The 20,567-nt window shown below is 50.7% G+C and overlaps 1 protein-coding gene across 3 annotated transcripts in view; it reads left to right on the top strand.

Annotated features, from left to right (window-relative positions):
• FAM184B (family with sequence similarity 184 member B) overlaps window positions 1-20,567 on the top strand; it is a 63,279-nt gene that overhangs the window by 12,485 nt on the left and 30,227 nt on the right. For all 3 annotated transcript variants that reach the window (XM_074274193.1, XM_074274191.1, XM_074274194.1), the window contains exons 2-5: window positions 15,118-15,795; window positions 16,299-16,434; window positions 16,667-16,794; window positions 19,234-19,443. In XM_074274193.1, coding sequence (XP_074130294.1) covers window positions 15,118-15,795; window positions 16,299-16,434; window positions 16,667-16,794; window positions 19,234-19,443 — 1,152 coding nt within the window. The remainder of the gene's footprint in view (window positions 1-15,117; window positions 15,796-16,298; window positions 16,435-16,666; window positions 16,795-19,233; window positions 19,444-20,567) is intronic.

Genomic DNA, 20,567 nt, shown 5'->3' with positions numbered 1-20,567 from the left:
AATAACAGTAGCTAGCATTTGTGTAGAGATTTAAGTTCACAACATGCTTTACAAATATGATTTTCATTTTATCTCCACCTTCGAGGACAGATGTATTTCTTGCCCAATTTTAGAGATGATTAAACTGAGACTGCTGGGGATGTGATTCTCTCTGTCAAACAGTTAATGTTTATGAGACTGGATTTGAACTCAGTTCTTTTGGACTTCAGGTCTGGAACTCTATCCTCTGCCCCACCCAGCAGTATTGATTGTTACAACTGTTAATATGTTGTTTTGTCAAGAGGTTCCCCCCAAATACCTCCCCACAAGCACAAACACGCCACCAGCACCATCATCCACAAAAACATATTCCCAGAAAAGAGCCAATCTATCCTTAAAGGGAAGGAGGAGCCTGCCTTTTAGTTTAGCCTTGGCCTACTAATTGTTTTGCTTCCTTTGCATTTGTCTTATTTGTCCACTTAGATTGTAGGCTCCTCTTCTCCTAAAGCAGATAATCTGCTAAATACTGAAGGATTTTCTTTTTGAAAGTTAGATTTGTAAATATTCCAATTTTTTGGTAACTCAATTCACCAATTAAGCTTCCGTAATGTGTGGGGCATTCTAAGGAGTTTGTAATCTAGTTGGGGAGATGAGAGATATAGAAAAGTATTATAAAAAAACATCAGAGAGATACAAATAAAGGCCATGAAGAGCCGTTTGCTGCTGAGGGAACTCCTGCTTATTTTTTCTCCTACCTTTCCATTTTTCAGTCATTTTGCTCCCCAAAGGATGGAGACGATGACAAGAGTGAAAGGTGGGACTTACTCTGTCAAGGAAGCCCACTGCCAGCTGGTGGGCCTGGGGACTGGGAGGGATGTCGGTGCTTTTTATCTGAAGGAGGAGTTAGAAAGGCCCAAGTGTTTGAAAATGGAGTGGAGTGGGGGGTTGTCTGTGGGGGAGAGTTCAGCCTAAATGTCTCCGCCTGGAATTGCACCATTGGCAGGAAAATGAAACATGAAGCAGGGATCTGTGCAGATAAATCCCAGAGATCTCGTTATCCTCATGGAAACAGGAGCCCAGAAGGGGAGACCTGGCCTAGCCATTCTCTGAAATAGTTTCCGACTCTGAGCCCAAGGTGAGATGGTGTTGCAGGTAGCTGAGAATCCGGGCCTGGAGAACAGAGCGAGAGACAGTTTAGGGAATCATCTTTGTTCTGGAGAGAGTTAAAATCTGCGGAAAGAGGTTTTCTCCTTGCTAGAGAAGTCACATAAATCAGGAGAGCTCAGGGCAGAAGCGTGAAGGTGGCTGGCGGTTAATGAGCAAAGAGACTGGAGGAGGAAAGATTACTCAGAGGCAGGAGCAGATTAGCAAAGCCAGGGTCTGAGAGAGGAGAGGGGACTGTGGGAAGGCAGAAATCAGATTTTAAACCAACTGGTGAGCGGGGAGAATGCAGTGCAGGATTTTCTTTGCTCTGATTAAAAGAACAAGGGCCCCAACCTTGGGAAATGCTGATTCTGGCTCTAGCTCTCATTGCTTTTGACATTAGGGTTATTCTTCTGACTTTGCTAGCTTTATTTTTCTCACTGTCAAATGGGTATAACACTCCCTCCATCTCACCATCCATCAATCAGTAGTATTTATCAAGCCCCTACAACGGGCCAGGTGAGGGGTCAAGTGCTGAGGATACAAAAGGAGGCCCAAGCTAGGCCTTGCCTGCCAAAAACCTCAAAATGTTATGGGAGACACAGCAGGGAACAATACAAACAGCCACAAGCCGGGAGGTACTAAGTAAGAGCAGAGAGAAGGAACCCGGACTGTGGGAGGGGTTCTCCACAAACAGGGGCCTCCAAGGAGGCCGGAGGCAGAGTGGAGGCTGGGAAGGCCCAAAGGACCTTGGGCTGGGAGAGTTCTTGGGGAAAGTTGAGGAGCTGTTTCCTCCCTGGCTAGTTGAAGAGTCCAGCTTCAGGAGCCCTTCTAGCAGGATGCCATCGCTCTGAAATTCATTCAGACCCTCATTTGTTCTGAGAATGAGGCATCAGGCCTTCCGTTTGCTCACAGGAGGCTGCTCTCCCCTGGGTGCCAGCGGTTGGGAGGGCCAGGAGGACACCCTCTCCAGTCCCTGATTTCAATGGTTCCCAGGGAGCAGCAGGGAGGTGTCTATGGGGCCCATAACGATGGCCAGGAGTCCTCATTTATCACCCCATGGCCAGGCCGGGGGAAGCCTCCCCATCCATCAAACAGAAACACTGCCATAGCTCCTCTGCCTGTTCTTTCCAGCCTCTCCCAGGGCTACGGGTCAAAGTTCTCTCCATCTCCGGCCTCGTTAAAAATTGCACTTGTCACCTTTCCACAAGTAACAAAGTCAAAAGTGTAGCCTAGAAGAAATCCCCATCTCCACCTCTGGACCCACCAAACAGCTTCTGGGCCTTCGCCACAAACAGGGGGCTGTTACATGGCCCTTGACCCCGGGACACCCGTGGCAGTCCTGAAAGAAATCGCTGACTCCGTATTTGAGCTTCATGCCAAGTGTGTTCTGAGGGCCAATAACAAAGAAGTGAACCCTGCTGGTTATTTGACTTGGGGTAATTTGGTGTTGGGGGGGAGGCCCCATTAAGTCTGGAAGATTTCTGAACTGATCTTTTTTGTCAGAGAATTTTTTGTTTGGAAAGAACTTTAGTGATAATCTAATACGTGGCGTCTTTTTGAGTTTAAGAAAACTTTGGGCCTGAAGTTAAATGACTTATCCAAGGTTACACAGCAAAGTCACAGACTGGAGATAAGTTCTACTGAATCTCAGGCCAGGATTTGCCTGCCACCCTACACGGTCCATCTGCCTCCCAGAGTCTCCATCAAGACCTTGGAAATATTCTTTATCCATAGACATAGCTTCAGTTAGTCAGTAAGAAAAAAACTCAAAACAGAGTAAGACAAGGACAGTGAGAGAATGAAGGAGCTGCTCGGTCCTCTTGTTGTTGTTTTACAGTGCTGGAGGGGGCTACCTCTTGAAGGCAAGATTTCTATACAGGATATCCCAAAAGTCTTAGCGCATTTTATGCTTATCAGACTTTTAGGAAATTGTATACATACATAAATCACTGTCTATTCATGTATTTTTTTAAGAGGGAAGAGAAAGGAACTAGCAAAAGAAAGATCTCATGGATCAGGGAGGTTTGTTTTTGTTTTTGTTTTTGTTTTAATTAATTAGCATCCTGGTCTTGTCTAGGCTATGGATATAAGGGATTCGGAAATCTTCCAAAGGAAGTGGACCCTGTGACACATAATGACCAGGACTGGAGGAGAAAAGAGAGTCTGTTCCTTTCAGGAAATTGGGGGAGCCGGCAGAACGGGTGGCCCGATGTCCAAACAAAGGCTACCAAAAACGGGGGTGGGCAAGTCGGAGAAAAGGTGGTTTGCCTTTTTGGGAAGATCGAGTCTCTGAGATCCTCCTGATTTTCTGGATGAGCCACAGGGACGGCGCTCTTGGCTGATCCAAAATGGGGCAGCCACCTTCAGACCCATGAGATCTCTCTTCTGCAGGATCATACATTGGGGCCTTCCCACTGTCGTTTATATAGGCTCTGCAATCACACACGCAGTAGATGCTTGTGGATACTGGTTTAATTCTACTTTTAACTTTGCATGAACATATCGAAGTTCCCATAACTAGAGCAATAGTGGGTTTTTTTTTTTTTGTTTGTTTGTTTTGTTTTGTTTTGTTTTGGCATCAGTTCATGTCATCCTTTCTCTGCTTCTCTGTATTAATCATATTCACAATTTACTTTTAGTCTTATTCAAGTACCATAATTTGGGTAGCTGTTCTCCCACTAAAGGACATTGACTTTGCAGACAGAAGTAAAAGTGCCGTCCTGCATAATTAGGCGTGGGTGGGCCCTTTCTTTTCGCCCTCGGCCTCTTTCTGGGAAATGTCTAGCAGTGAAAGCTCTGGGGGTGGGCATCTTATCTTGCCCTTTGCCCTTCAGATTACTTCCCAGAATTGTTGCACTAATTCAGGCTTCCCCAACAATGCTTGAATGTGCCTGGTCTATCCCCAACTCCAGTGCTGATCAGTCCCAACTTTTATCCTTGTGCTGGGTAGAAGCAGAAGGATTGGAGGGTGTATTTCTTTCACTCTCAGTAACTTGGTACATTCTTTCAAATGGTTGGCAATAACTTGCATTTCGTTTTAGAAGTCATTGTGCACATCCTTTGAGCTCTTACCCTTGGGGAATGCTTTTTAATCGTAGATATTTCTGTTACTCAGTCGGATGACTTTGTAATATTATGGGATCCTCGAAGATCTCTGAGGGATCTTTTAGCTTTTAATGGAGGATCCTGTGATCTCAAGGCCCTGTATCACTAGCAGCAGCCTTTTCAGACATGTTGCCTATTTATTGATCCCCTTCAGAAAGAGTAGCTCAGAGTCTGCTGTGACTTGCCTTTCATGGGACTCACTTCTCAGGGACAGAACTTGGACTTCCTTCTCCCTGTAAAAAGGGCAGCCGGCTTCGGAGCATAAGGGGATAATCTGCTGACTGCCCATCTGCCTGGAAAGCAGGGAAGCTCCGAGGCCTTAATTAATCTCCCTGGGCCCAGGGACGCAGGGCCTCCGGGATGGGGGAGCACGGAACCCTCCTCCCTTTGGGAATTCTCAGGGACAGGCGGCTCCTCCTCAGCTTCTCTTGTCCTTCAGCCCAGAGAAGAGCAGTCAGCCATCATCCAAGTCTTCCGAAGTTATCTCCCAGAGGAAATGCTTTAGGGCCCAGAGCAAGCAGCCCTATGCTCAGTCCCTAAAGGCAGGCCTTGAAGGAACCGGGTGGGACCTCACCTCTGAGAGCCAGGCTGCTCAAATCTGAGCTGTGGATCTGCCTTCCTGGCAGCCAGTTGTGGAGGTTCAGAAGGAGACCCCCCCCCAGAGGCTGGGGTCCTCACTAGTGTCTCAAAAGAATCTGCAGAGTCCAGGGGCCAAGTTTCTTATAAGGATAACATGGATCCGAGCGGGCTAAGATCCAAAAGAAATGAGCCAAAAACCGGGAGCAAAAAGACAAATTTCTAGCAGAACACAGAGATCTGGTCCTTCATCTCACTGAGATGCTAATTTTAGGCCCCAGAGGTAGAGTTGAGGAGCACCTGGGTCTGGCGGCCCCTCACCATTGTCCCAGAACCCTCAGCTTGTTGTCTGGGGAGCTGGGCCCTGCCCAGGCCTGAGCCTCAGGATACTGTCCCACTTCCCCTCGAAGCTGCGTCCTGTCACTGTGACCCAAGCAGGTGGTGACCCCCTGGCTGCTCCCCGGACAGCTCCTGTATTCTTCTGACCCACAGACTTCCCTCACCTAGAAGCTCTTAGCAACTCCCTTATTTGGGGGCTCTTCATCCTTGAGCTTGGGGCCCAGATCCCACCTCTGAATCTCAGAATCCCAGGAGGGATCTCCTTTCTCTTGGCCCTTCCGCCTTCCCTGCCTCCTTTGTGGCTCTTCTTCCACTTTGCCCCCCAGTAAGGTGATTCCCCAATCGGATGGCCATCTCCTGGAGGGTCGGGGCTGGTTTGCAGCCCAATGGCCTCCCTCAGTACCATGCCCTCAGAAGAAATCCAGTCCGGCCCGATCGTGCCCTGGGCCCAAAGGAGGCACCCAGAGACCGGGTGAAATAAACAGAATATGTATTACAGCAATTTTAATGTAAACCATTAAAAAATGAGTTCAGGCGCTGGGTGCGGGCTGCTTAGGTGGGATCAACTGTTGGGAAAAAAAAATGGCTTTGGCTGCAAGTAGAGCAGCTGCTCTGGAGAACCGGTCCCCAGGGAAGCCGTTTGCCTGATCTCGCTGGGAGCTCCTTGTTCACCAGGGATTGCTTCCTAGGCTGTCATTTTGTGGGATTATTCTGATCCAGCTTTTCTGGGGGCTGCCCCTGAGGGCTTTGCTTTATTCCTTAGATTTTACAAACAGAAGCTGTCTCTTTTGCCTTGGTTTTCCCCCAGGGAGGATTATATAATTGGATCATGATTATTTGGCTGACTTCACTTAATGTTGGGTGAATTCTTGAGAAGTCCCTTTTACTCCCCAAAATAATTCTTTGAGTGCCCCTCCGTGTTCCCGTAGACTCAGCGGCCCTCGGGATATCCCCCATTCCGGGACCCTGAGAATCATTACCATAAAATATCAAAATGAAAGCTGCGCTATGAATGGCCCACATAATCACACAAGCGTTGCCATATTTTGCTTGGGATCTGGAAACTAAGCCAACTTATTGACCTGGATTAAAACGATAGTTCTGTGTTCCAATAGCCACGATCCCCAAAGAGCAGCATCCGGCAAAAGGCTCTGTTTTTGCCCATCTTCCACTTCCATGTATTTTCATGTAATTGTTAAAACCTTTGTGTGAATGTAATTCATCGTGAGTTGAGGGAGTCTCTTGATTGTACAGCATGTGCTGTTGACTGAAATACACTGTCACGTGGTGCATTTACCAATGACATAAATGTGCGGTAATGTGTGCAGCAAGGTGTGGAGAAGGACCTGGGCCCTCGGTACCCGATGTTAGTGTTTAAGAGATGTGACGTCATTGCTAACACGACGCTTGAAGACCGGTACTTGTACAATTGTAACTCTCTAGTTTTCTGACTGAAGGGAGTTCTGAAACATTGCCCACGAACTTAAGGATTTTCTTTGGCCATTTCACATACATGTCCGATTTCCGTTATAAAAACATTCTACTTTTTATTGTTTTCTTTCTTCTGATTATACTTGCATATTGAATACACATTTCTTTATGAATCATGTTGGGAGAGAAAAACCAACACAAAAGGGGAAAACCACAAGAGAAAAAAATAACAGAAGAAAAAAGGAAAAAAAAAGGGAGCATCGCCTATGTTGATTTATATTCAGTCTCCATAGTCTGTCTCTCTGGGTGCAGATGGCTTTCTATCCAAGGTGTATTGGAATTTGTTAGGTTCCTACTAAGTGCTAGTGAGATAATGAGATATTGGGTTCTTCCTAAGTGCTAAGTCGGTACTTAACAATTCTCTAGTTCCGGCCTTTCCTGGGAGTTTGACTTGTGAATTCCTGGGGAAGAGCTTGCCTGCTTAAGAGGAGCAAGCTCATTGGTTGAAGTAATTCCTCCAGAGCTGCCCTCTTTATCCTCCCAGAGAATGGGCGTGGGATAATGCAAGGGCTTCTGGGAAGAAGTACTCCAACCAATGAGCTTGCTCCCCTTCCCCCCCCCCCCCAAGCACGCAAGCTCTTCCCCAGGAATTCACAAGTCACTCCCAGGAAAGGCCGCAACTAGAGAATTGTTAAGTACCGACACAGACCTTAGTAAAAACCTAATAGGAATTGCCTTGGATCATGGATTGCCGAGAAGAACCTAATCTTTTATAGTTGAACATCACGCCATCTTGCTATTACTGTATTCCTGGGTCTCCTTCTTTCACTCAGCATCAGTTTGTGTAACTTTTTTCAGGCCTTTCTAAAACCAGCTTGTTCACCATTTTTTTATGGAACAATAATATTCCATTACTTATTGTTGTTGTTGTAGAGACAATTGCATGGAGTGACCTGCCCAGGGTCCCATAGCCAGGAAGTGTTAAGTGCCTGAGGCTGGATTTGAACTCGGGTCCTCCTGACTTCAGGGCTGGTGCTCTCTCCACTGCGCCCCCTAGCTGTCCCACGAAATAATTAGTTTCGAGAAAGAGGTTCCAGAAAAGCAGAACTTACACCCTAAAGACAGTGTCAGCATCCCAGTGTCTCGGTCACTTGTAACCCCTACACACACACACCACGAATGGTCTTTTTTTTTTTTTTTTAAATAGCTTCTTTTTATTTTCAAAATATATGCCCAGATAATTTCAACATTCATCCTTGCAAAACATTGTATTCCAAAATTTTCTCTCTCCCTTAACCCTGCCCCTCCCCTAGACAGCTAGGAATCCAATATGTATTCATGTGCAATTTTTCTATAGGCATTTCCACATTTGTCATTATGCACAAGTAAAATCAGATCAAAAAGAAAAAAACGAGAAATAAAAAGTAGCCAAAAAACAACAAAAAAGGTGAAAATAATATGTCGCGATTCACATTCAATCCCCAGATTGATGGGGCAGATGGCCCTCTCCATCACAAATCTATTGGAATTGACCTGAATCATCTCATTGTTGAAAAGAGCCACATCCATCAGAACTGATCATTGTTGATGTGTACAATGTTCTCTTGGTTCTACTCACTTCACTTAGCATCCGTTCATGTAATTCTTTTCAGATCTCTTTGAAATCATCCTGCTGATTGTTTCTTATAGAACAATAATATTCCATAACATTAATATGCCATAACTTACTCAGCCAACGAATGGTCTTTTAAACTCATAATTCACACTGCAGGGTACAAGCCCCGATCTCAGCACCATGGGGCCTCCCATGAGAGCCTCCTCCCCCTGACACCCCCGAGATTTGGGATCCAGGGCGGCTGGCGTCCATCACGCTTGTGCCGCGACTCGCCCCTGCACACGAGGGGAGGGCGCTTTGGGTCTTGCCTGGAACTTGGGTTACAGGGCGCGGTGAGGTGCGCTGCATCCGGCTCCTGGGAAGCAGCTTCTGGCGGAGGGAGAACGCTTTCTACACCCAAGCTCCAGGGGTTGGGGAGCGGGAGGGCCTGCGGCCTGCCAGGACCGGGAGCTTTGTTCCTGGCCGGGAGGAGCAGCGGGGAGGGGGGACTTAGCTGTCAGGGGGCTCCGGACCAAAAGCCAATGGTCTTCCAGCAGAACCCGCTTAAACGGCTCGTCCCAGAGGGACAGGACGCCGGCGGAAAGCCCTCTCGGGTCCGGGCCCTCGGGCTCCCCTGGGGCTCCAGACCCTGACTCGGTGCTGGGCCTGTCTCCCAGGGAGGGGGCTGCTGCTGGGGAAGGAACAGAGGGAAAAGAACGGGGCGCTTGTCCCCCAGCCTCCCTCCCGGAGCTCCGGGGGCCCGGCCCAAGGCGGCCCAGAAGGGCCTGAGCTGTGGCTCCCAGCATCCCCCGGGAGAGCAGAACTGGCATTCCACCTCCGACCCCCCACTACCGGGAGTGATGGCGGACGCCACGGCCGGGCTGTCCCACTCCCACCGGTACGGAGCCCGGCTGGCAGAGGCAGCGGGTCTGGCAGCGCTCCTGCCGTCTCGGGACAGCCCACTGTGTCCCGGTCCCTCGGAGGAGGACATCTTTCTCGGTCCCAGGGAGTTGCCATGGAGACGGGTCCGAGGTGCCGCGGGCTTGGGGAACTGGGAGATGGCCGGGGCTGTCAGAGAGCTCTTGTCCACACCTGCCACGCCACACGGCAGGGGCTTCTGCCAGGAGACAGAGAGTGCCCAGATTTTCCTGGCACGGGCATTCCCTAAGGGGCGGGAGGGCGGCAGCCGCTCGGAGAGTTCAGTCCTTCCCAGCCCTGCTGTGTCACTGAGCTTCTTCCCGGCATTCCTGGGTCAGGGATGAGCGTGCTCCTTTCTCCCGCCTCCTCCCTCCCCAGGCGCTGAGAGCCCCCGCTCTGGAGTTGAAGGGGTGAACCATTGTTCAGGCTCCTCAGATGGACAGGACCTGAAGATCCGAGAGCCAGACACAGTCACAAGACTCAATCCGGTCTTCTCACATCCTCCGATTTCATTCAGCCCAAAGAAATCGATGAATGCCCCCCCCAAAAAAAAAGATTTTCCTCTGGCTCCTATTTGATTTTCTCTGAGGTTCTACTAATGAATACTGGATTTAAAAAGAATGGCTCCACTAATGCTCGCCCATCATTACATCATTTTATCCAAATTATTTGGAGCCACAAAAATTTGGGATTGGGGCACTGTGAGTTTATTGTATTGGAAACTTACTGTGAAGAAACGCCCTCAACCAGATTTGGGGTTTATAGTGTTAGAGTTACCTGGGGGGACTGAGAGATTACATGACGTATCCAGAGACACAGTCTGGTTGTGTCTGATGGGCTCTTCTTGACTCGGACTGAAGCCAACTAACCACTGCTCCGCTCTGCATCTTAGCTAGGAAGTGTATTATACGATGGGCTTTAATTCTGGGGGAGGTACAGCTTATCACTGGCCGGGGCTGGCTGGGACTGAGTCAAAGGTCTGTAAGCAGACCATGGGCCATAAGGAGAAGGAAGGCTCAAGCACCAGACCAGCTGGGCCCTTCCTCTCCCCATCCCCAGCCCTCAACACCACTTGTGTTACTGGCAAGGTGAAGATGCCGTTAGATGCATCCCAGCTCCTGGGGAAGCAGCTGCTCCAGGAGGTGAGAACGCTTTCTACAACCGAAGCTCTGGGGGCTTGTGGAGTGTGAGGGCCAGTGGCCCTGCCAGGATCGGAGCTTTGTTCCTGGCAGGGAAGGAGCAGCGGGGAGGGGGGACTTAGCTAAAGAACCCTCAGAACTTTAGGGCCAGAATGGATGTTAGACCTCACTTAAGCCAATTCCATCATTTGCAGATGAAGAAATTGTATTCTAAAAGGTTAAGGGACTATTTAATGACTATTACTTCAATTGTTTAGCTCTGGCATTATTGACATGAGAAGTGTTTTATAATTGCATTCACATAATTTCTTTGTGTGTCTTGGCAGGTAAATTCCCAAACAGTTCTTACTGTCTGAATTTAATTTCTCTTTTATCGTTTTATTTCGCATGGGGCAACTTTGCTAAAGTTGTTGATTGTTTTAGCTAGGTTTTTTTAGTTAATTTTTTAGAGTTCTATAAATATATCATCTATAAATATATAACAAAAAGTTATGATTTTTTTCCTTGTTGCCTATGCTTATTCTTTATTTTTTGTCTTGTTGCTATACCTAGCATTCAGTATTGAATGAGAATAGCGATAAGGAAGATCCTTTCTTTACCCCTGATCTTATTGATAAGATTTCTAGTTTTTCCTCATTACAGATAACACTTAATCTTGTTTTTAAAGAAATTCTACCAATCCTTTGAAAAGAAAAGCTCCACTTATTCCTGTTTTAAAGTATCGTTATATAGGAATTGGTGTGTATTTTGGCAAAAGTTTTTTTCTGCATCTATTGCTATAATCATATATTTATTGATCTTGTTACTGATAAGGTAAATTATGTTGTAGTTCTCCTCATGTTGAACTAGCCATGCATTCTTGGTATAAATCCAGTCTGGTCATCTTGTATTTTCCTTGGTGTTTTATTTAAAATGATTATATCAATAACCATTAAGAAAAGTGGTCTATAGTTTTATTTCTCTGTTTTTGTTCTCCTAAGCTTAGATGTCAAAATCATATTTGTGTCATAGACAGAATTTGGTAGGACTCCTTTTTTTACCCATATTTTTCCCATAGTTCATATAGTATTGGAATTAATTGGTATTAAAGTGTTCGGTAAGATTCACTTGTAAATCCATCTAGTCTGAGTTTTTGTTTTTGTTTTTTTCCCTTAGAGAGCTCATTTATTTTAATACCTCGAATAGACATAAGAAAGTCTTACAGTAACTGTAAAAAATCATTGATTATTCCAGGAAACATTCTCACGCACTGTCAAAATAAAGAACGATGTAAACCTCAGTGGATAAAGATTTGTTTGCATTTCTGCTTTTAGGGTTTTATTTCTTTGCATTGACTCAAACATATTTGTTCATGTATAAAATATAAAGCAGCTCATGGAGGAAGTGACTGGTTTGCAGATGGGCAGCATGAGCCTTCCCAGCTGCTTGGAAACATCTTGAGCTGATCCAGTGAGTTGGATGACATTCTATAAAGAAAAACAAGAGTCCAGATGGGCAGGATGAACCCAGAACTGCCCAGGGGCAAATGTTTCTCTGCCTTTATAGTCATCCAAGCCAATTTCTCAAAGATTGAATTCCTTGTTGGGTTTTTGTTTGTTTGTTTGTTTTTTGTTTTTTTGTGGAGTCTTGTGAGGAGGAAGGACTTTCCATCACCTTAGGTACTCCAGTGGATCAGGGGTCTCACTGATGTGGGCATGCACCCAGGCCATACTTGCCCATCTTATTTACTCCTTTTGCTGGGGTTCAATTGTTTTCAGTCATGTCTGGCTCTGTATGACCCCATTTGGAGTTTTCTTGGGGTAGATCCTGCAGTGGATTACCATTTCCTTCTCCAGCTTATTTTACAGACGAGGAAACTGAGACATATAGGGTTAAGGGACTTGCCCAGGTCACATAGCCAGGACTTATCTGAGGCTGGATTTGAACTCAAGTTTTCCTGACTCCAGTCCCAAGACCATTTGTTTAACTCTATATAGGCTCATGGATTTAGAGCTAGAAAGAACCTTAGAAGCCCCCTGGTCCCACCCCCTCATCTTGAAGCCCAGGGTGTGACAAAGGTAGTAGTTAAGTAGCAGAGCTAGGACTGGGACCCAATCCCAGGTTCACCTGCTCATCCATGGGATTCTGGCTACATGAGCACTTATGGAGCACTTAGTGTGTGCCCGGCCCTGCACTAAGCTCTGAGTATACAGAGAAAGGCAAAAAGAGTTCCTGCCCTCAAGGAGTTCCTGGTCTGATGGAAAGACCAATCTGTACTGAGAAGATCTATGCCGGGTAACTTGGGGGTAATACAAGGAAAGGGGTTTTTAGCCAAGCCCTGGAGGAAGCAGGCTACAGGAGGCCCAGAGAGACCCCTCCAGGCTTGGGGACCCGCGGTCTTGAGAATATCTCCTGTTTCCAGCCACTGACATTGTCGAGGGCTTTGTCATTTTTTATTTTTTCTTTAATGGGGGAGACAGGACGAGCTCCCATCCACTGGTAGTTTGGTTTCTGAGGAAGCCCTAAAAGAAACAGGCGGAGACTTGGGATCCTCTGTATGATAAAGAGAGCAGTAATTACATTTGCTATTAGCCTGGAACTTCGAGTAGTGGAGGACACTCTGGTGGTCTTCATTCTCCTGAAAGGCTTCATGACACATGGCAAGGAACAGGAACCGAGGAGACTCCAGCTCTTCTAAGGAAGCCGCTTCCCTTTTAGGGACTCCCATGCTTTATGATTTAGGCTTTTAGATGGTGAAGGATTCTCCAGTTTTGATCATTCTAAAACTTGTCTTTTCTTCTCTAGCATCCCTATTCTAACTTGAGGACTGATGCACAGTTACATCTTGAAATTGAACCATGAAAGGATGGTATTACTTTTGTTTTCTTTGAAAAAAGACACCCCACAACCTTCCCAGTAATTGGAAGCCTCCCAGAAAACAGTCTTCTTTAGTTCATTAGTCCAAAACCTCCAATATGTACAATTGTACATATTTATGCAGCTACATTGTCAATAAGACCTCCTGTCATTTTCTAGTTTATAAATAATCTTGGAAGTGAAAGAGATAATAGTTGTGGAATTACACACACACATGTGTGTGTGTACATTTTTATATAGCTACATCATCAATAAGATCTGTCATTTTCTAATTCATGAATAATCCATGAAGTGAAAGGGACAATGATTGTGCAATTACACACACACACACACACATCTATGTACACATTTATACAGCTATTTCAATAAGATGTCTTTTCATTTTCTAGTTTACAAATAATCTGTGAAGTGAAAGGAGGGATAGTTTAGTGTTGAGTTTATAACATCCATGTGGATTTACACCCTTAGTAATATCCCAATAATGCATCTGACTAGATGGGAAGCAAAGGGGAAAATGAAAGGGAGACCAGAGAAGAGAGTCTCTTCTTTGTGGGGGAGAGGAAACTGAGAGGGCAGCTATGAACAAAATGTACATTAAGGGAGTAATGCGGTATGCACTGAATAAAGAGAGCAATACCAAGTCTGAATTCAGGATGGACACCATAAGCCATGTTAGTCCACAGAAGAGTTTGAATTGGCAAGACAAAATCATGTTACCAAGCTAGAAGAACTCTTGTTTTGCAGTCCAGCTATGTACATAAGGTTCCAGCAGAAACGTTAGGCTAAGCTCTTTAAGGGATCAATTCAATCCCATTAATCAAAGATTTATTAACCTCCTGCCATATGCAGGGCCCTGAGAGTACAACAATAAATCTGACTCGTATCTTATTCTCCAGGAGCTGACTTAGGAGCTAAGTAGGAATGCCTTGTGATACTTTTGTGCCCAGTGCAGTGCAATCAGCACAGTGTCATCTGCCAAAGGATGCCTGACCTACCTCCGGGAAAAGAGGAAACCGCTTTCACTGAGGCTTTTCCTAGAAGGTCCCCTATGACTGATCAGCATCTTTGCTGAGAATATGGATCCATCATTTGGAATTAACACTCACCGAGCAAAATTCTCTCTCTTATTCCATCTGTCAGAATTCCAGTTCATCTTAACATATGTGTGGGGGAAGACTTTTTCAGAGTCATTTTGTGCCACTAAATCAAAAACCTGTTATAGCTAATAGGAAGTACCTTTGAGTCAATCAGGGGACCAGAAAGATTTTTGATAGCAGGTCGGGTTCTCCGTCAGTTCTCCAGCAAGGGCGGGATCAGACCCTGGATGTCCAGGTCCTTGGCCGGAAGGGACTCGGGGATATCCTCCAACCCAGATTCTGTGGCACTTATTTTCCGAAACAATCGAATTTATTAAGCGCCAGGCTTGTATACCAGACACTGGGGATATGAAGATTAAATATTAGACAGTCACGGTGCAGCTGGGAAGGAGCCGAGTGCAAATCCAGCCTCCGACACTTACTCTCTAGGTGACTCTGGGCGGTCCTTGAACCTGATTGTTTCAGAAAAAAAAAACACACAAAAGCCCAGGAGTAGCGGAGAAAATGCACACAAATACAAGCTTGTTTACAGTACGAGCAGCGAACGCTTAGAGGGGGACGGAGCCGGATTTCCCAGGCCGGGGCAGTCCCAGGCAGGGCCAGTCCCAGGCAGGGCCAGTCCCAGGGAGGAGACCCATCCAGGGTGTCTGCTCTTGCCCGGGCCCGAGAGGTTGGGGGAGTCAGTGATTATCTGGGAGAGGATCGGCTTTGAGAAGGGCTTTTTCTCCACTGGAGGCAGTAATAACAATAACAACAATAGCATTTCTGTAGCACTTTAAGAGAAAGCTCTAATGGGGCCGATTTTCTCTCTCCCCAACCCTTGCGCTTCTCGGCTGAAGTCCGCCGGTAAGAACCAGGATTCTCGCGCAGTGGGGCAGCTGGCCGCGGGGGCTTCTGGGACGGGGCTCAGCGCTTTTGGTGTCCTCCCCGCCTGCAGGTGATTTACGCCCTGAACACGCGCCACGACGAGTTCGAGGCCAGCGTGGAGGCGCTCCGAGAGGCGCACCAAGGCGAGCTGGAGAACGCCGTGGCCGAGACCAGGGCCAAGCTCCTGCAGGGCCAGGGCGGCGCGGCCGAGCGCGGCCTGCAGAAGCGCGTGCACGCGCTGGAGAGCGCGCTGGAGGAGCAGAAGAGGCTGACGGAGGAGGCCCTGGCCGAGTCGGCCTTGTATAAGAAGCAGGCCCGGGACCGAGAGCCCAGAGCCGAGGCTCCCCCGTCCCCGGACGCGCCGGGCCCCGATCGGAGCCCCCCGAAGGAAGGCCCGGAGGGCGAGGCGGCCCCGAGCCACCGCGAGGAGATGCAGAGGGCGCAGCGGGAGCTGGAGAAGCTGCGGGCCGAGAACCGGCAGCTGAGCAAGGACTACGCGCTGCAGGCGCAGCAGCTGCAGGCCGGCTACGAGCGCGAGAGCGAGGCGGCGCGCGAGGCCGTGCAGCAGGCCGTGGCCGAGGCGCTGCGGCGCTGGCAGCAGGACGAGGCCGAGCTCCGCAAGGCCTTCCAGCTGCAGGAGACGGCGCTGCAGGCCCAGGTCAGGAGGCTGGAGGCCGACCTGCAGGCCAAGTGCCAGCGCATCAGCGACCTGAAGAAGTACTCCCTCAAGCTCAAGGAGAAGATCCAGGTAGCGGGAGGGGCGGGGCTTCTGCGGGGGTGGAGCCAGCGGGGTGGGCGGGGCGTTAACGCCAGCTCCGGGGCGAGGATGCGGGACAGGGTCTGCCCCTCAGCCAGGCTTTCATCCATTCCTTGTCAAAAATCAGACCCTATTGGAGCCTTGGCCCGCCTCTGACGGAGGATGCGGCTCCTAGGAGCGGCTTGGAGCGGGCTCCGAGCCCCGGGTTGAGCTCATAGACAGGAAGGTCAGAGCGGGCAGGGACCCCCAGCTCGCCCGGGGCGGGACCTTTGTCAGCCCGATGGGAGCTCCCGAAGGAGGCCGGGAAACGCAGAGAACAAAACGCGGAGAAGGTGCGTGCTCCCTGAGCCCAGAGCGGCCAGGCCGTGCTGGGCTCTGGGGACCCGCCCTCCCGGCCACGTGCTCGGACCATGGCCCACGTGCAGTTAGCCATGCGGAGGAGCGGGGAGGCCGGGCCCCGGGGCCAGAGAAAGGCCGCTCTGACTGTCCTCTAGGACCTGGACGTGCAGCTCCGGGCGGCGCAGCGCGAAAACCTGGAATCCAAGAGCACGGCCCAGCTCCTCGGGGAGAAACTGGCCGCGGCCACGGAGAAACTCGTGCTGCAGGAGTGCCGGGTCCTGCAGGAGACGGGTGAGGGCGCCCGAGCGCCGCAGAGCCCGGGGCCGGCCGGACTGGGGGGGGGGGGGTAATAACTTCATGGGGCGGGCCTGGGAGGGCCTGGGAGAAGCCGCCCGGGAGCGGGAAGGAGGCAGCATGAATGGGGGCGCTCTGGACCGGAAGCAGCCCAGCCTGAGGGAGGAGCAGGAGGTCAGAGCTGGGGGGGTTTGGGGGGGCCGAGGCTGAGGGGCTTCTGCGTCCACAGATGAGATGAAGACCTTGCTCAGCTCCCAGAGTGACGCGGACGTCTTCAGAGCCCCCGGTTTCTGCCGGCAGCAGGAGCAGCAGCCCCCCACCGAGTGCGCGTGCACCCAGAGGAGTGGAGGAGCTCAGGTAGGGCGCCCCGAGGGTTTGGGTGCTGGGGGGGGCAGCGCTGAGGGAGGAGAGTCTGAGTCACTTCAGTGTTACTGGGCCCCGCCTCCCAGCCCCCTTCTTCAGGAGGTGCCCCCCCCCCAGGGAAGGGCAGGGCCGCGGGAGGTGTAACCAGAGAGGGCGCAGGGGACCAGCCGGGCCTGCAGAGCTTGGGGGCGCGTGGGGCCTGCCTGAGCGCAGCAGCGGTTCTGGCCCAAGCAGTCACTCCGCCGCCGTCCCTCACAACAACCCTGGAAGATAGACGGATCATGGTCCCATTTTATAGCTGAGGAGACTGAGGCGGTCGGCGGTGCAGTGGCTTTCTCGCGTGGCACAGCTGGGAAGTGGCGGAGGCCAGATCTGGACCCAGAACTCGCACCCGACCCAGCAGCCTCCCCGCGGGGCGTCGGACCGGAGAGTCCCCCGCGGAGGGACACAAAGTCCGTCTGAAAAGCTAACAGAGGCCAGGTGTGGGAGGCCGAGGGGTTTGGTTCTGGTGCCTGGCGGTCCTCTCCGAGGCTCTGTGGCAGCCGGCCCCAAGCGGTCCCAGCCGGCCCCAGGCGGCCCCAGGCGGCCCCAGCCGGCCCCAGGCGGCCTGCGCAGAGTCTGTCCCAGAACAGGAGGATGACCTCGATCAAGCGGCCTCCCCTCTCAGGATTCCATCCAGCCACAGCCAGCGCCCTGGGAGAGCCCGAGGGGTTCAGCAGCTCTCTTGGGGTGCTGGGGACCCCGAATGCAGAGCAGGAGTGAGCACGCTTCCTGCCCCACCTCCGGGTTTGGATTGGCCTGATTTACAGACAGAGCCAGCTCTGCTGGGTGGGGGTCACAGCCCTGCTTATTCACCCTCCACGTGTCCCAAGGCCCTGTGGCTGAGCCCGCCGGCCCAGGCCCCGTTGCCCGGCTGTTCTGGGCCCTGCCAGGCCGGGCCCTCGTCAGGAACTTTGCTCTTTAGCCACTTCCTTGGCTGGTTGGAGCTAACCCAGCAAGCGTCTCAGCCCCTCCTCCATCCTGTTCTGAGGCGTCTGTGGAAACCAGACTTCGCGTCCTCCTTTCGGGGCATTCAGAGAAATGAGGTCTCAGGGGCGCTCCTTGGGGCGGGTTCTCCCCTTACCCAGAATAGTCAGTCCTTAGAAGACGGACCAGAGGACGTGGGACGACTAAAGGAGAGATGGAGCTCCGGCCGGGAGCTGAAGGAAGAGCCCGAGGACGGCCCGGAAGAGGGAGAGGGCAACGCTGAGCAGGAAAAGAGGAGGAACAGTCCTGCCGGCCTGGGGCTCAGAGGGGCCTCACCCGGAGACGCCCTCACCTGGAGACGCCCTCACCCGGAGACGCCCTCACCCAGAGACGCCCTCACCCGGAGACGCCCTCACCCAGAGACGCCCTCACCCGGAGACGCCCTCACCCGGAGACGCCCTCACCCGGAGACGCCCTCACCCGGAGACGCCCTCACCCGGAGACGTCCTCACCCGGAGACGCCCTCACCCGGAGACGTCCTCACCTGGAGACGTCCTCACCTGGAGACGCCTAACGGCAGGTTTGCTGAGTAACAGACAAGCCTCATACAAGGAGCATGGAGGCAGAGCTCGTGGTCCGCTCCCCCCATATCGGACCCCAAAGTCCGACGCGGCTGTTCCTGAAACGTCCGGTCTCCCAAGACTAGAGCCCAAGCCTACGAGGTCAGAGGCCGTGCAGCGTGGGCTCAGGTGGACGAAGGAGCTGCCTAAGCAGACCTGGACTCGAGGGAGATGATACATAGAAAGGAACCCAAGGAGCCAGAGGGCTCAGCAAAGGGAGGGGGCGAGGCGGGGGGATCCACTCAGAAAGGGAGCGGGCAGGGCCATCTCTAGAGGTGCTGTTGAGAGACAAAGACAGGGAGAGCTGAGGAGACAGAGAGAAAGAGAGAGGGGAGGACAGAGAAAGAGGGAGAGAGACACACACACAGAGGAGAGATAGCCGGGAGAAGAAAGACAGTGGTAGATGAACAGACGGAGTGAGTTTATTAAGGGCTTATTGGGTGCTGGGCACAGGACTAAGGACTGGGATACAAAACTACTAAGTAAAAGAACCTCTAAAATGCCCAAGATAAAAAGCTTATAAAATTCACTGGACCTTGTAATGGCTGCTGTAAAAGTCAGCCTATCCGCAATGAAAGAGTTGTACGGAGGAGGACAAGTGCATTTTGTATTAGGAGTGCTCTACTTCTCTCCGTCTCTTCACCCTCACCTTCTCTATGTGCCTCTTTCTGTCTCTCCCTTTGTCTCTCTGTCTCTGTCTCTCTGTCTCTCTGTCTCTTTCTATCTCTCTGTCTCTGTCTCTCTGTCTTTCTCTCTGTCTCTCTCTCCCTCCCTCCCTCCTTCTCTCCGTCTCTCTGCGTCTCTCTTGACTTTCCTCACGTGCACATGTGTATTTATGTGTCTCTAGGCCCAGGAAGCTGGAGCTCCTTTGGAGAGAGAATACATGAAGCAGAAACAGGAGATGCAGCTTCAGAGAATCCGGCACCAGACGGAGGAGATGAGGACGCACCTCAGGGAGCAGCTGGTGAAGGGCCTGGAGGACCTGGTGAAGAAGCACTCCGTGGAAATCAAGTCTACACAGTCCTTGGTGGACGTGGACAGAAAGAAGCTACAGAAGGTGAGCCTCGCAGACCTCGGTTATCCACCTGCGCCTCCGGCCTGAGTCAGCCCAGGGCCCGGCACAGGAAAGGTCGGTGCACTCGATTCCCCATAGCCCGTGTGTGCGTAAGTGTAGATGTTTCACACGAGCACATTTAAGCCTTTATACAGACTCTGGCCAGCACTCGCTCCCCCCGTGGGCTGCCAGGCAGGAACACTGCCACTCTGGGATCACATCTACATCCGCCATCGGCCATGGACCTTTTGATCTCCCTTTGCTGAGGAGGGCCGGATGTGGTGACTGACCTGCGCGAGGTCTCAGAGCACGTTTGTGGGCCTTGTGTGCTTATACGTATTTTGGGGCTAGTAATGGCAATAGTTACAGGCCTTGCCACGTGCCAGGCCTTGCACCAAGCACTCCACAGTAACCCTGGGAGGCAGTAAAATGATCCCCATTTTACAGTGAGGAGACTGAGGCAGACAACAGCTAAGTGGCTCGCCCCGGGTCACAGAGCTAGAAAGTGTCTCAGCTGTGATTTGAACCTAGGTTTTCCTGGCTCCGGGGCCTGGGCTGTCCCCTTTGCTGCCACAGCTATGTATATTAATAATAAGTCACACGGTGATATAATGAAACCGTGCATGGAATGAATGTAAAACGCAGCTAGTCGTTAGCATGCAGCACTGTTCACAGGCTCGTGTTCCGGTGATCATCACTGCCTTCGTTATTGTTTAAAGTGTCTGCGGTCTGACCCAGAGAATGCATCAGGCGGTACTGGGCCCATGGGCCCGGGGCCACCCTCTCCCTGGGCCGTGACGGCCAAGGCCCCCAGGATGCTGTAACGCCCCAGTGCCCCTCAGCCAGCCAGACTCTTGTCTCCGCGGTGGAGCCACAGGTTGCCCTGGTAACGTGTTCACTCCACAAGGGGCTGAAGGTATAAATCTCACTAAAAGCCCCATCTCCATTCTGCTGCTGGCTCGAGAAATGAATCATGTCAGAATCATCCGTGCTCCCTTTTTCTTGCCCATTTCTGGTTTTTGCAAAGGTTCTCTTTCCCAGGTGACTTCAGCCTGGAATTTGAAATGAGACACAAAATCAGGGAAGAGAAAGCTGATCTTTCCTGAAAGCTTGGGCTTGCAGACTCA

Source organism: Sminthopsis crassicaudata, chromosome 6 (genome assembly GCF_048593235.1).
Source record: "Sminthopsis crassicaudata isolate SCR6 chromosome 6, ASM4859323v1, whole genome shotgun sequence".
In the NCBI taxonomy this organism is placed as follows: Eukaryota; Metazoa; Chordata; class Mammalia; order Dasyuromorphia; family Dasyuridae; genus Sminthopsis; species Sminthopsis crassicaudata.
Note: the sequence above shows the minus strand (reverse complement) of the source record. Positions and strands in the feature narration are given on the sequence as shown.